Source organism: Myxocyprinus asiaticus, chromosome 3, assembly GCF_019703515.2.
Source record: "Myxocyprinus asiaticus isolate MX2 ecotype Aquarium Trade chromosome 3, UBuf_Myxa_2, whole genome shotgun sequence".
NCBI lineage: Eukaryota > Metazoa > Chordata > Actinopteri > Cypriniformes > Catostomidae > Myxocyprinus > Myxocyprinus asiaticus.
The window spans coordinates 19,223,835-19,238,114 of NC_059346.1; the positions used below are offsets into that span (position 1 = coordinate 19,223,835).

Sequence of the window (14,280 nt, forward strand, 5' to 3'; positions counted from 1 at the left end):
AGAGGCACACCATTCATACGGTGTTAAAATACTCTGAAATCAACAAAATAAGTTAATAACATGTATAGTGTTATCAAAAAGTGCCTGCCAATATGTGTCAGTGTTTTAATACAAAATATTAATATTTAAACAAACATTAACAGCATGTCAAAAATGAAATTCTGACTAGCTGGATCATTTTAGATTAGAAGACACATTTACAAGTAAATATCTTGCTTTTAAAATCCAGATTTTGACCAAAACACAGCATTTATTAGGATGTCATGGCATCAATAATTTAGTTTCCATCATGATGATAATATGGTTATTATCTTTATCACAAAATACATGCGATGGCTGGAGAGCAAAAACACACCTCCGGCCTAAATCTACATTCTTGACAGCAATCGGAAATAAAGTGAGAACTGCTCTCCAGAGAGGTCCGCTATGAATCCACTTTCTCTACAGGTCTTAAAGGGATAGTTCTTCTCACCCTCATGTTGTTCCAAACCAATGTGACTGTTTTTGTTCCATGGAACACAGCACACACACACAAAGAGATGCTAAAGCTGATGCAACTTTTTCAGTATTTAAGTACTTTTCTATCCCAGTTTAATATACAGAGTCAACTATAAGCAAGCCATTCAGAGGTTAAAGCTGAAGCATGTTATTTCTGCGATACTAGCACTAATGGAATTGCAAAAATAATATTTTTCAAAATAGCTTTCTGAATATGCCCTTAATCTGCCATTGATCAAACAAAGAGATAGTCCCGCCCCCAACTCACGCCATTGGTTAAATAATGTTGTTGGGGCAGGTCTAAGTGGTTTGCTCAAAACAAACACAGGAATTTTCTTAGTGCCACAGAGACAAGGTGTTTACAGTTTTCGTGAAAATTAACCTATGAATGGCTTATAGTTGTTACTGCATATTAAAATGGGATAGAAGAAAGTATTTCAACAATGAAAAAGTTACATACTTAAACTTTAATTTTTTTTAAAACTGTAAACACTGTGTCTCTGTGGTGCTATAAAAATTCCTCTGTTTGTTTTGAGAGACTCGCTTAGACCTGGCCGAACAATGTTACTCAACCAATGGCGTGAGTTGGGGGCGGGACTATTTGAACAACTGCAGGCGAGAGGCGTATTCAGAAAGCTGTTTTAAATTTTTTTTTTTTTTTTTTTTTTTGCAATTCCGTTCGGTGGCGCTAGTGTCTCAGAAATGACATCCGCTTTAAACAGTTCACTTTCATTGCATGAAAAAATAGATGCAGTGAAAATGAATATTGACTGAGGGTCTGTAAATCATGAATTTCATTTTTGCGTGAACTATCCCTTTAATACTCGAAAGAAATACTGATTTTGACAGTATCTAACTGAAGATACAAAGGTTTGTTTTGGATCTGCAGAGTACCAAAGTGCACAGCAAAACTAAAATGTTTCCTTTTTCATCACTTTTTTTGCTGTTGTTCTATAACAGGTTCATCTAGGGTTTTATGTCTGTGTCTGTATATCATTGGGCCACTGAAATGTAACAATTCAATTCAACTCGATGGGAATATAAAGTGTGCTTTTCTATAACAGCACCACATTGCAATGTGATAGACAGCCATACCCTTCATTAGGAACACTTGGGTTGTAATCCACTATTTCTACTGCTAATAAATACAAGCACTTCCCATGGGTACATTACCTAACACAAAAATAGATCTTTTCTGTATCACATTTTGTATTTTAAATGGGTGATTGCTTGAATGGATGATTGTGTCCTTTTAAAACTTTATATGGGTGACTTGTTTTCTTTTATTGGTAGATAATTTATTCATTCAGTATGCTAATTGTACAAAAAAGTATTTTAATTGCATTGATATGCATGATACTGTGGCAGTCACAGTAACATAGAAAATGACCACTGGGTGGCTCCACCGAACATAACAATTTAAATTTACGTTTATGTATGCAAAACATATTTTGTGTCAGAAATCAAGGCAAACCTGCCTTGTCCAATACAACAGACAAGAGGGCTCTTTTATAGGAATGGTAATTCTTTCATCATTTACTTACCCTTTACCCTCATGCTGCTCCAAACCAGTATGATCGTCTTTCTTCTGTGGAACATAAATTATGTTTTGCAGAACATCTATGCACAAATATGGACCACATGGCTTGTGTGCTACTGTATATACCTAGTCTGAAGCCTTGCAATAACTTAAAAAACTAAGGACTTCTTGGAGCTTGACAGCCAGTGGCCACAGACTTCTATCTTAATCTCTTTTCCCACCAAAAGTTCTGGTACACCCCAAGAGGGACTTATTAGAAAGACAAATTTTTAGAGGAACTGCATCCCTGAAGAGAATTTTTCCTCTTGCATTCGTACCTACAAAATACCCCTGTGATGACGTTATGTAGAGTCCACCGTTTTTCTTCTGACATTGTTTGCACACGCGGTACAATAGCAAAAAAAACTAAACAAAACTGATGGATGATGCCAGGATCAGAGCTACACCTTATTAAGGCTGTTTTACACAAACTGTTTCTGCAGGTTACAGTCTTTACACTGAGCACGTGAGCTGTGCGGTGCTGCGACCCTGAAGCCGTTGTGAGAGGAGAGATTAGGCGCTCAGCCTATTTCAACTTAGCGAAACTTAGCGGAAAACATGTTGATAATAAGAATTGGAAAATTAGCGCAATCCTCCAAATAGCACGCTAGCAGCTTCAAGTTTGTTTACTTATGGTGGCTGCTGAATCTTTGCATTTCTCATTGCTTTGTGTGTCATATGTTTATGACAAATCACAGGCTGCAGCACCTCCCACAGTTCCTCTTCACCCGAAAATTACCTAAGTCCTGCTAAATGGTTAAGAGGAACTATAGTTCCTACTGTGCGAATGCGACGAAAACTAGTTCCTCATAAAGTACCTAAAACAGGCTTTAGTTCCTCCAGTGGGGCCTACTGTATGTAAAAAGTGCAGTTTGGACATTTAGCTAAATATCTCCTTTTGTGTTCCACAGAAGAAAGTCATACTAACATGAAAGTGAGTAAATAATGACAGAATTTGTCCGACTGAACTGTCCCTTTAAAAGAAGCTGATATTTATTTGAACCTTGTTGGCTAATTGAATACATGAGGTGATTTTTAGCTATCTTGAGCTAAGCAGAGAGGGAGGGGCCAGGGAGAAAGTCTTTAGCTGGCTGTCCAATGATGACCCATCATGGTCCCTTAATTTTCTGGGATATGCAATGTCAAGAACTTCCTTTGCCCAAATATGGTATTGCTGATATGAAAAGGTACAACAGGAAGTACACAAGCCTGTAAGTGGAACAATCACACATATGTTTCTCTCATCTAAATGTTGCAGCTCCTTGAGTTGTCTTAAGTCTCCTTTCCTTCAAATGTGTTTTCCGGCAAGAGCGTCTTTAATATGATCTCATTATAAACAGGACTGAGTAAAGAAAGTGCATTTTGCAAAGAGGATGTACTGAGTAAAAACAACCTGATTTGCTTTGGAAGATTACTTGGGGCGGAACTTGACTAGAAGAGTTCAACTGCACACACACTTGTCTTTGAGGTGAACTTCAGATAAAACATGTTTAGTTTTGGTGTCCCGCTCTACTCTTTTCCTGTGCAAGTCTGTTTAAGAGACAGGCAAAGATATATGTCATTAGGTCTGCAAACACACACTGAAACACACACACACACACACACACACACACACACACACACACACACACACACTCTCTATGAGTTCCAAACAAATCAGGTTTTCACGACCTGTCTCCACTATATCTGTGGTCATACAAGAATCAGTCCGCAGACCTTGATGAGTCCACGAAAAGGGATCATTCCCTTTTGTCTATTTTCAGAGTTAGTCAAGTGTTTTGTGTGTTCAGAAGATTTCAAGACACATCCTCCAGTCCTGTCTTTCTTTGGCCTCCCAGTAACCCCCCTTATAGACATACATAGTCTCTCCCGTCCTTTCATCTGTCCTTTGGTGGAACCACAGTGGCTTGTAGCCCTCAAATTCCCGCCCTGAAACACAAAATAACACTAAATCACAAAAAGAACACCCAATGGGAGTGTAAAGACTATTTCCTAAGACTAAACTATAGTGCTAAATTTGTGATTGATTATGAAGAATTTGAGCCATAAGAGCCAGAAAACATAATCATTAACTGACTGGCCTTTGTATTTTCATGCGTTTTATACCCAAGGTGTACCCAAAGTACACCCAAAGTTTTGATGCTTCTCAATGGTGGGTGGGCTTATGGTGGCTGTTTATGTCTGGACCGTCTCTCTGAAATCTCTAACCCTTAAGCCTAAAGTATACTTCGGTTTAGACACGAACGCTTAGCATTTGTGTACGGTCGAACGCTAGCCTTTCAAAGTACTTCACATGACTGTCGCGCATACACAGGCGGTTGCCGCATGTGCGCTATGACTGCTATGAGATACTGGACTATTTCTCTTCAGGAGTTTAGACCCATAAAAATGTCTTTATGTTCCTTCAGACTCAAGCTATACAAATGCAGGGATCTCCTGACATCCTCACATACGCACTCTTGACGTGTGTAACCGGTCCTGCTTGACCCGCTCTGAGCGGGATTCGAACCAGTGTCTGGTGGAGAGTGAGGTTTACACACTGCATAGCTACCTACCAGCTGGCTACCGTTACAGGTGCACATCCACTGTTGTTGTTTCCACTTTTGTCTCCTATTGTTTACCGGTGATTACATCTTCTTCTAGCACTTTTTCATGAAAGCAATGGCTCAACTGTGAGTGTTGCCAGCTTTTTGAACCACTAATTAGTGTAGTTAGAAAAATCGGGCCGTATGTGCTCAGTGCTCGAGCACTCTGCTGATGACGAAATTTGCGTCAGGCGTCCTGTACACAGACGTCTAGTGTTCGTATCTGAGCGAGTTATACTTTGGGCTAAAAAAAAACAAAGTTTGCGACGACTCCTTTGCCGTCTGCTCACCTTCATCTATGGCCTCTGATGCTTCAGCCTCTCTCCTCCTCCTTGTGGCTCTTTGCTTCTCCTCTAGTCTCTGTTTCTCTGAGTTGGCTTCATCCCAACGTCCAGCTTCCATCAGCCGCTGGTCCGGCCTCAGCCTGCTGTCTGTCAAACACACACCTTCCTCTTCCTCATTCAGTGTCAGAGCCAGAGAGGAGAAACAGTACATATTCTCAGCATTCTCACTGAGAGAGATGGAGAGAAAAAGATAAAGACAGAGAAATGGAAGTGAAGGAATGGAAGGAATCAATGAGTGCTGTGGCATATGTCAGTAGCTCTTACGGTAGCGGATATTTCTTCCACAGTAGTTTGGGCGACAGTGTCTGGTAGACAGTCTTCTGTTTGCCCTCAGAGCTGCTGCTTCCTCTGCTGCTCTGCACGATCTTGGCACTCTCCATCTTATCGTCCCATGTACCTGATAGGATGTAGTGGGCCTGGCCATCACTGTCCATCACCACCCCAGTGACCTTAGAGAGTGAGAACAATGAGAACAAGGATAACAAGCTCTGGGGTTGAACTACAAAAGCATGCAGAGACAGAGAAAAGGCAGAAAGATGGTTTAGGTGAAATAGCAACATAATGAAATGTCATGAAAAACACTCATGCATAAGTAACTCTGCCATCAATCATAATTCAGGGTGGCAGTTTATGGCAAGACGGAGACAGAGAGACAAAGAGAGAATGAGATCATAGTGAGCCTTGCCACTCACAAAAATATTATTATTATTTTATTATTATTATTAATATAGTTACAGTTGAAGTCAGAAGTTTACATACACCTTAGCCAAATACATTTAAACTCAGTTTTTCACAATTACTGACATTTAATCGTGGAAAAAATTCCCTGTCTTAGGTCAGTTAGAATCACTATTTTAAATGTCAGAATAATAGTAGGGAGAATGATTTATTTCAGATTTTATTTCTTTCATCACATTCCCAGTGGGTCAGAAGTTTACATACACTTTGTTAGTATTTGGTAGCATTGCCTTTAAATTGTTTAACTTGGGTCAAATGTTTTGGGTAGCCTTCCACAAGCTTCTCACAATAAGTTGCTGGAATTCTGGCCCATTCCTCCAGACAGAACTGGTGTAACTGAGTCAGGTTTGTAGGCCTCATTGCTCGCACACGCTTTTTCAGTTTTGCCCACAAATTTTCTATCGGATTGAGGTCAGGGCTTTGTGATGGCCACTCCAATACCTTGACTTTGTTGTCCTTAAGCCATTTTGCCACAACTTTGGAGGTATGCTTGGGGTCATTGTCCATTTGGAAGACCCACGATGCCATCTTCCTCATGATGCCATCTATTTTGTGAAGTGCAACAGTCCCTCCTGCAGCAAAGCACCCCCACAACATGAGATGGTGTTCTTCAGCTTGCAAGCCTCACCCATTTTCCACAAAACATAACAATGGTCATTTTGGCCAAACTGTAAAATTTTGTTTCATCAGACCAGAGGACATTTCTCCAAAAAGTAAGATCTTTGTCCCCATGTGGACTTGCAAACTGTATTCTGGCTTTTTTATGGCAGTTTTGGAGCAGTGGCTTCTTCCTTTCTGAGCAGCCTTTCAGGTTATGTCGACTTGTTTTGTATGTTGGATATAGATACTTGTCTACCGGTTTCCTCCAGCATCTTCACAAGGTCCTTTGCTGTTGTTCTGGGATTGATTTGCACTTTTCGCACTAAACAATGTTCATCTTTAGGAGACAGAATGTGTCTCATTCCTGAGCGGTATGACGGCTGCTTGGTCCCATGGTGTTTATACTTGCGTACTATTGTTTGTACAGATGAATGTGGTATCTTCAAGCATTTGGAAATTGCTCCCAAGGATGAACCAGACTTGTGGAGGTCCACAATATTTTTTCTGGGGTTGATTTTCCCATGATGTCAAGCAAAGAGGCACTGAGTTTGAAGGTAGGCCTTAAAATACATCCACAGGTACACCTCCAATTCAGTACACCTCCTATCAGAAGCTAATTGGCTAATTGTCTAAAGGCTTGACATCATTTTCTGGAATTTTCCAAGCTGCTAAAAAGCATAGTTAACTTAGTGTATGTAAACTTCTGACCCACTGGAATTGTGATATAGTCAATTAAAAATGAACAAAAATCTGTCTGTAAACTATTGTTGGAAAAATTACTTGTGTCATGCACCAAGCAGATGTCCTAAACGACTTGCCAAAACTATAGTTTGCTAATATGAAATCTGTGGAGTGGTTAAAAATGAGTTTTAATGATTTCAACCTAAGTGTATGTAAACTTCTGACATCAACTGTATATTATAATAGTTACATTTTATATTAATAGTTATATACCGTATGTAATATAATATAATCTTATTTTTTTATTCTTTTTATTTTATTATTTAACTTTTATTTCAGTTAAATAATTACACTAAACTTCATTTAAATATTATTATTGGCACTATTCACATTGTATGCAGTTAACCAGCAAATGCTTTGGTGATACAAAATGTACAGTTGTTTATTGTGCCAACAAAGCACATAAAATTGCAATTAAGAGAAAGTGAGAATGAGATGATGAAGACAGAGAGGGAGCGGGGAGACAGTATTAGTCAAAAACATACCTTTCGTGGGACTTCCCTTGAGAAGTAACTGTAGGGAGAGAACTTAAGCTGACAGGTCTCTTTGGTACTGTGGTTGACTATATCAATATCTCCTGACTGAAAGACAAAAGTGTGAAGGAATACACTTGAGATGACAAGAGAGAGACAAAACTTATTATTAAATGCTAGATTTTACAGAAAATGATAACAGGCATTTTGAAATATATAACTGTAACCTAAATCTAGATCAAAAGTATTACCTGATCAATCCACAGTTTGCCCACAATGATGTTGTGTACAGTGGAGGTGACTTTACGCCACACATAGTGGTTTCCACTCGCATGAAACTGCAGGTGGATTGCACCTAGTTATAGAGAGAGAACATCAGTGAAATTGCTGTTCCAATTGAGAGTGCATTTACTTAGCTAGAGTTTGGGGACATCCACAATTGGAATAGTTTTTTTTGTTTATTTTTTTTTATTAGAAAAATCCAACAACAGAAAAAAACAACAGTAGTCTATGGTATGTCCTAATTTAGGTAGCTAAGTAAAACTGTGTGTGAAATGAGAAATAGGAAAGAATAAGGAGCTGAGGCTCACCCAGAGGCATAATGGAGAGGTATTTGCCACGGAACTTGCTAGCGATGGTGATCTCCTGCCACAGGGTCCAACCTCGCTGTGACATCACATGATGAGCAGCCGCTGGCGGATGATGACTGACCTGAGACATACAACAGACTGCCAATCAATATCAAACACCCCACTAGGGGGCGCTGCTTCATTATTATAACCAAGGAGCTCTAAAATAGTAACCATCACAAATGGGCATTAATTTATTTTCTAGTTCTGATTCTGGAATTCTCACAGTCACCTTCAACCATCATTACCCTCAAAACAACAAACCCTATACTCTGCATGAGAAGCATCTCCAATGATGGTTAAAGGTGACTGCACTAAAATTTTGTACTGCAGCTCTGCTAAAATGGCTGGCTGCTTTACGTTAAATTGCTTGCATTTTTCCACACTTATCAGTTGCTTTAGACAAAGGTCTAGATTCATTAAAAAATAATAATAATAATAATAATAATTATACAGTGTATATATATATATATATATATATATATATATATATATATATATATATATATATATATATATATATACACATACATACACTACTGGTCAAAAGTTTTGAAACACTCATTCTTTATTATAATTCATAACTCATAACTTTATTATAATTATTATTATTATTATTATTTTTTCAAATAGTAAAGTCATCAACTATGGAATAACATAAATGGAACTATGGGAATTATGTTGTGACTAAACAAAATCCAAAATAAATCAAAACTGTGTTATATTTTAGCATCTTCAAAGTAGTCATCCTTTGCCTAGAATTTGCAAACATGTACTCTTGACATTTTCTCAACCAAATTCTTGAGGTATCACCCTGGGATGCTTTTTAAACAGTATTGAAGGAGTTCCCATCTATGTTGGGCACTTATTGGCTGCTTTTCTTTATTATTTGGGCCAAGTCATCAATTTAAAAATGTTTTTTTTTTTTTTTTTTTTTTTTTTTAAATAAAATTTTAGTTTTATAATTAAATAAATTAATATGGTGGCATAATTATATTTTTGTTTACAAAACTCATTTCAAACATTTAAGCATACGCCTTCAGATCAAAAGATTTTTAAGATCATGAGAAACATTTCAGTCAAGTGTTTCAAAACTTTTGACCAGTAGTGTATCTATATATATCTATATATCTATTTTTAAAGAAAACATGAGTGAGCAGGTAAAACACATTTCTTTTATTTCTTATGGGATTCATATTCAACTGTAGGTTATAACAGAATGGCACAATCATAAAACAAAACATGGCAACAAAGAAAAAAATTAAATGACCCCTGTTCAAAGGTCTGCATACCCTTAGTTCTTAATACTGTGTATTGCCCCCTTTAGCATCAATGACAGCGTGCAGTCTTTTGTAATAGTTGTCTATAAGGCCCCAAATTCTTGCAGGTGGTATAGCTGTCCATTTGTCTTGGCAAAATGCCTCCAGGTCATACAAAGTCTTTGGTTGTCTTGCATGAACCGCACATTTGAGATCTCCCCAGAGTGGCTCGATGATATTAAGGTCAGGAGACTGTGATGGCCACTCCAGAACCTTCACCTTTTTCTGCTGTAACCACTGGAGGGTCAAATTGGCCTTGTGCTTAGGGTCATTGTCGTGCTGGAAAGTCCAAGATCGTCCCATGCGCAGCTTTCATGCAGAAGAATGCAAATTGTCTGCCAGTATTTTCTGATAACATGCTGCATTCATCTTGCCATCAATTTTCACAAGATTCCCTGTGCCTTTAGAGCTCACACACCCCCAAAACATCAGTGAGCCACCATTGTGCTTCACAGTGGGTATGGTATTCTTTTCACTATAGGCTTTGTTGACCCCTCTCCAAACATAGCGCTTATGGTTGTCACCATAAAGCTCTATTTTGGTCTCGTCACTCCAAATTATAGTGGGCCGGAAGCTGTGAGGCATGTCAAGGTGTTGTCAGGCATATTGTAACAGGGGTTATTTGTGGCACTGGTGCAGTAAAGGCTTCTTTCTGGCAACTCGACCATGCAGCTCATTTTTGTTCAAGTATCGTCGTATTGTGCTCCTTGAAACAACCACACCATCTTTTTCCAGAGCAGCCTGTATTTCTCCTGAGGTTATCTGTGGGTTTTTCTTTGTATCCCGAACAATTCTTCTGGCAGTTGTGGCTGAAATCTTTCATGGTCAACTTGACCTTGGCTTGGTATCAAGAGATCCCTGAATTTTCCACTTCTTCATAAGTGATTGAACAGTACTGACTGGCATTTTCAAGGCTTTGGATATCTTTTTATATCCTTTTCCATCTTTATAAAGTTCCATTACCTTGTTACGCAGGTCTTTTGACAGTTCATTTCTGCTCCCCATGGCTCAGTATCTAGCCTGCTCAGTGCATCCACATGAGAGCTAACAAACTCATTGACTATTTATACACAGGCACTAATTGCAATTTAAAAAGCCACAGGTGTGGGAAATTAACCTTTAATTGCCATTTAAACCTGTGTGTGTCACCTTGTGTGTCAGTAACAAGGTCAAACATTCAAGGGTATGTAAACTTTTGATCAGGGCCATTTGGGTGATTTCTGTTAACATTATGATTTAAAAAGGAGCCAAACAACTATGTGATGATAAATGGCTTCATATGATCACTATCCTTAAATAAAATTTTTGCATGATCAGTCATATTTTCAAAATCAATGCCAAAATTTCACAATTTCTGCTAGGGTATGCAAACTTTTGAACACAACTGTATATCTCAATGGACTATCCGGATAAAATAAAGGTTTAAAAAAATTAGAAAGCGTTGTCCAAACAAATAAATGTCATGCCAATATAATGTTTTGTGATCGAGGGATCACTTTGAAAATGTTTCAAAACAGAAAAGCTGTCAAAACAAGCCAGTATTGTTTAATGATCCTACGAAATCACTCAACGAACATATTTCTTTCCTGTGTTGATGAATTTGCTATTGAAATATGAAGTTTGGATGGAATTAGAAGGAATTGTCCCTTTTATTTTTAAAGATGTATTGTGTAACGTTTTTCAGTGTTAAAATACAGTATGTTCTCCTATCCCAGCTATTATGCAGAGACATTGGTAAGCCATTTGTAGGTTAATTTCCACAAAAAATGTACGCTATAAAATTGCTTTGTTTGTTTTAACCCTCCTATTGCATGCATACACCTTTTGCATTCGCGGGTCGATTTTGACCGGGTGGAATTCAAGGTAATAAATCATTCATAACCCAATGGTTTTCATCTAAAACTAAATTGTAAGTCATCAATAGTCATTAACTGTTCATACATGTAAAATGATTGATATGTTAACTGACAAAAATAAAAGTTATTAATTAATATGCCGCTTTTTTCAGAAATAATAAAATGTATAAATTCTTTGACATTTCAAAATATACATTAACTACAGCAAAACCAGTGTGAAGACATTTTTTTTCATCAACATTTCTGTAAAATATTATATAAATATAACATAAAATACAATTTATATTAACATCTAATATGATAATTACTAGTAATTTGAATGAATTTCCTATTACTCATAACTGCTCAATACAACTTGGTGGTCAAAAGTTATGAAAACAACGTATTCTTTTTCAACTAAACATCATCAAAACAACTGTACAACTCAACAACATAAATACTTCTTTACTATGATTTTAAGCAAAGTCTGTTCTATTTACTCGCATGAACTGCCGAATGTTGATGCGTGAGTATGCTGCAAGCTGGTTCAGCATCAGATGGCTGCAGCGTAAAATGTGGACAATTTCCTCTTTCAAGCCCTATTTAGACTAATGTGTGCATAAACATTTTCTCTCGCCACACCCCATTAGACAGTAGTACCTTTGATTTAGTTTATTTGTTATGTTTGTTAAAACTGTCATGTCTGTTTTGTATAGAAATGTGTGTGTGACTGTATGTGTGTGTGCATGCTTGTAAACAAGATGCAGTCCCAGTGAGAGACTAAAATGTATGGGGGTAAGGGGAAAGAGGCTAAATGTAAGTGAAGTGTTTATAAGAAAAAATCTAATTAATAGATGTAAAAAAATAAAATAAAAAAAATCTACATAATATCATATGTAAAGCCACAATTGATGCCCAGGTCAAATTTGATGCAAAAGATGTAAAAACAATTTTTTAAATGGATATATCTCTTAAACAATTTTATTACAAAATCTAAAAAAAAAAAACATCACAGCAATGAACCATGATCTGCTACTTGCTAGTAAGTTTCAGGTGGTATTAGGATAAGGGTCATTTTCCTTGTAGGGAGCATTTGATTGAACAAAAATCTGCTTAGTAGAAGATCAATATTTTTCATCAATTCTTTGGTCCGTTTTCCTAAAAGAGAAAAACTGTACATTTTAAATATGTATATCTGCTAATGGTTACCTTTTGTCAACTTTTAGAAGTAAACCTAGGTATAGATGGACTAAGAGCTTACAGACATAGACAAAAAGCCACAAAATTCCAATTTTGATTTCATGGGTCTTTAAATATCTAAATAGCAGAGCAGGTCTATGGAGATTTTCTAATGGCAATGCTCACTACTGTATAGTCGGGAAGATTCAATTAGCATTCTGAGATCCTTTAGAGCCCATTGTACTCTGACCTGTTCACAGATGGAACGGTAGCCGAATTCTTCCAGGCGGTCCAGTTCATATGTCTCTCCCAGGAGAGGGTTGAAGGGCTTGGCCGTCCGGTGCACTGTGGTGGAATAGGATGAGACAGAGAAGGCTGCAACCAGACACATCTGCTCCAGAGAGTTCTCACAGCGCGCTGCCTTATCCAGCAACTCATGGTACTCCAAATCCTCTGTCAAACGTTGCAGCATGGACAGGGGCTCATTAAAGTTCACCTTGAGACAAAGAGTGGGAGAGAAAGTTACCATGGTTGCATCCTAATTCACATACTGAAAGTATGTAGTCACAGGTGATGGTAAAGTTGGTAAAGTACATACTTTTTGAGTATTTAGAAAGACAGTCTTAATACCACAGACCCCTTATACTGTTTGAGTTGGCATGACAGTGTTAGCATTTAGCTAAATGTAATACCTAATTCTTTATCATTTTTAGGGTTTACAGAAAAAAAAGTGGTGTGGTGATCTTTGGCAGACTTTGCATCTTTAGCAAACAAATTTCAACAAAGCCTAATATTGGGATGCACTAATTCTAATTTTCACATCCTATTTAGAACCATTTTCTACACATGTGATGTTGCTGATATTATAAAATAAATGCTTATGAGATGAATGCACATACGACAACGTCCCTCATTCAGAAAGGTGTATATGTGTGACTCACAGGCATTGGGATCTTAGAGAGCTCTTTGCCAATGCAATTCTTCATGATGCTCCACAGATTGAGTGAATAGTTGGGTTTCTCTGGGATTTGTGTCCGCCTACTGTGAGGCTGCAGCTCTTTCCCTGAAAAATCATTACTGCTCATAGAACACTGAAAAAGACAGAGAGAGGGAGGGACATGAGGGTTTGTAGTAAAATACATCTGAATCTTGTCATGTGTTTGTGCTGAGAGATGACGTGTGAATGGGCCTGACAGCCCTTGAGGAGCATAATATAAACACTGACAGCTGTCTCAAAAAGCGAGTCACCAAAAGGAGCAAAGAGAAGATATCAGTTAATTAAGAGTCAGTTAATTGAGACAAATACAACAAATGAGATCCCAGGAAGAACAGAGACAGCCTGAGGAGACAGTCATGCTGAATCTTATGTGTCTCTACTCGAATATTGCAAATTCATTTTCATTTCTGCATTTGCCTGCCGTGAGCAGCGCTGAATTACACTGTTCTGTCAGAATCTCTTGCCATATTTTGCAGTTACAATTAAGTCCACTATGGGCGCTGTGGATACACGTGTTGCGGTGTTGGATGAGAAAAGAAGAAGATATAATGGCGTCTGTGTTTCACGCAAAGAAATGTATGGCAATAGTTGTAATATTTTGATTCCTATAGAATTATACTTTATTGGTATTCGGTTCTTGTTGGAGTCATGCAACCCTATGGATGAGGATCTGCTTTTATGATGGAAAAAATGCATAGTGGTATGTGAAGCTCATAAGACCAGTATGTGTGTATGTGCTGAACACAGACAGAGTGCATTCTGT

The 14,280-nt window shown here is 37.8% G+C and overlaps 1 protein-coding gene across 2 annotated transcripts in view; it reads right to left on the minus strand.

Moving 5' to 3' along the window:
• Positions 1-1,816: 1,816 nt before the first annotated feature.
• The window catches only part of LOC127417164 (oxysterol-binding protein 2-like), a 134,269-nt gene continuing 121,805 nt past the window's right edge, over positions 1,817-14,280 (minus strand). For both annotated transcript variants that reach the window (XM_051656919.1, XM_051656930.1), the window contains exons 7-14: positions 13,462-13,611; positions 12,771-13,016; positions 8,149-8,269; positions 7,810-7,913; positions 7,571-7,666; positions 5,271-5,455; positions 4,953-5,173; positions 1,817-4,006 (exon numbers count right to left, since the gene is read on the minus strand). In XM_051656919.1, the coding sequence (XP_051512879.1) occupies positions 3,864-4,006; positions 4,953-5,173; positions 5,271-5,455; positions 7,571-7,666; positions 7,810-7,913; positions 8,149-8,269; positions 12,771-13,016; positions 13,462-13,611 (1,266 nt within the window). In that variant the 3' untranslated portion in view covers positions 1,817-3,863. The remainder of the gene's footprint in view (positions 4,007-4,952; positions 5,174-5,270; positions 5,456-7,570; positions 7,667-7,809; positions 7,914-8,148; positions 8,270-12,770; positions 13,017-13,461; positions 13,612-14,280) is intronic.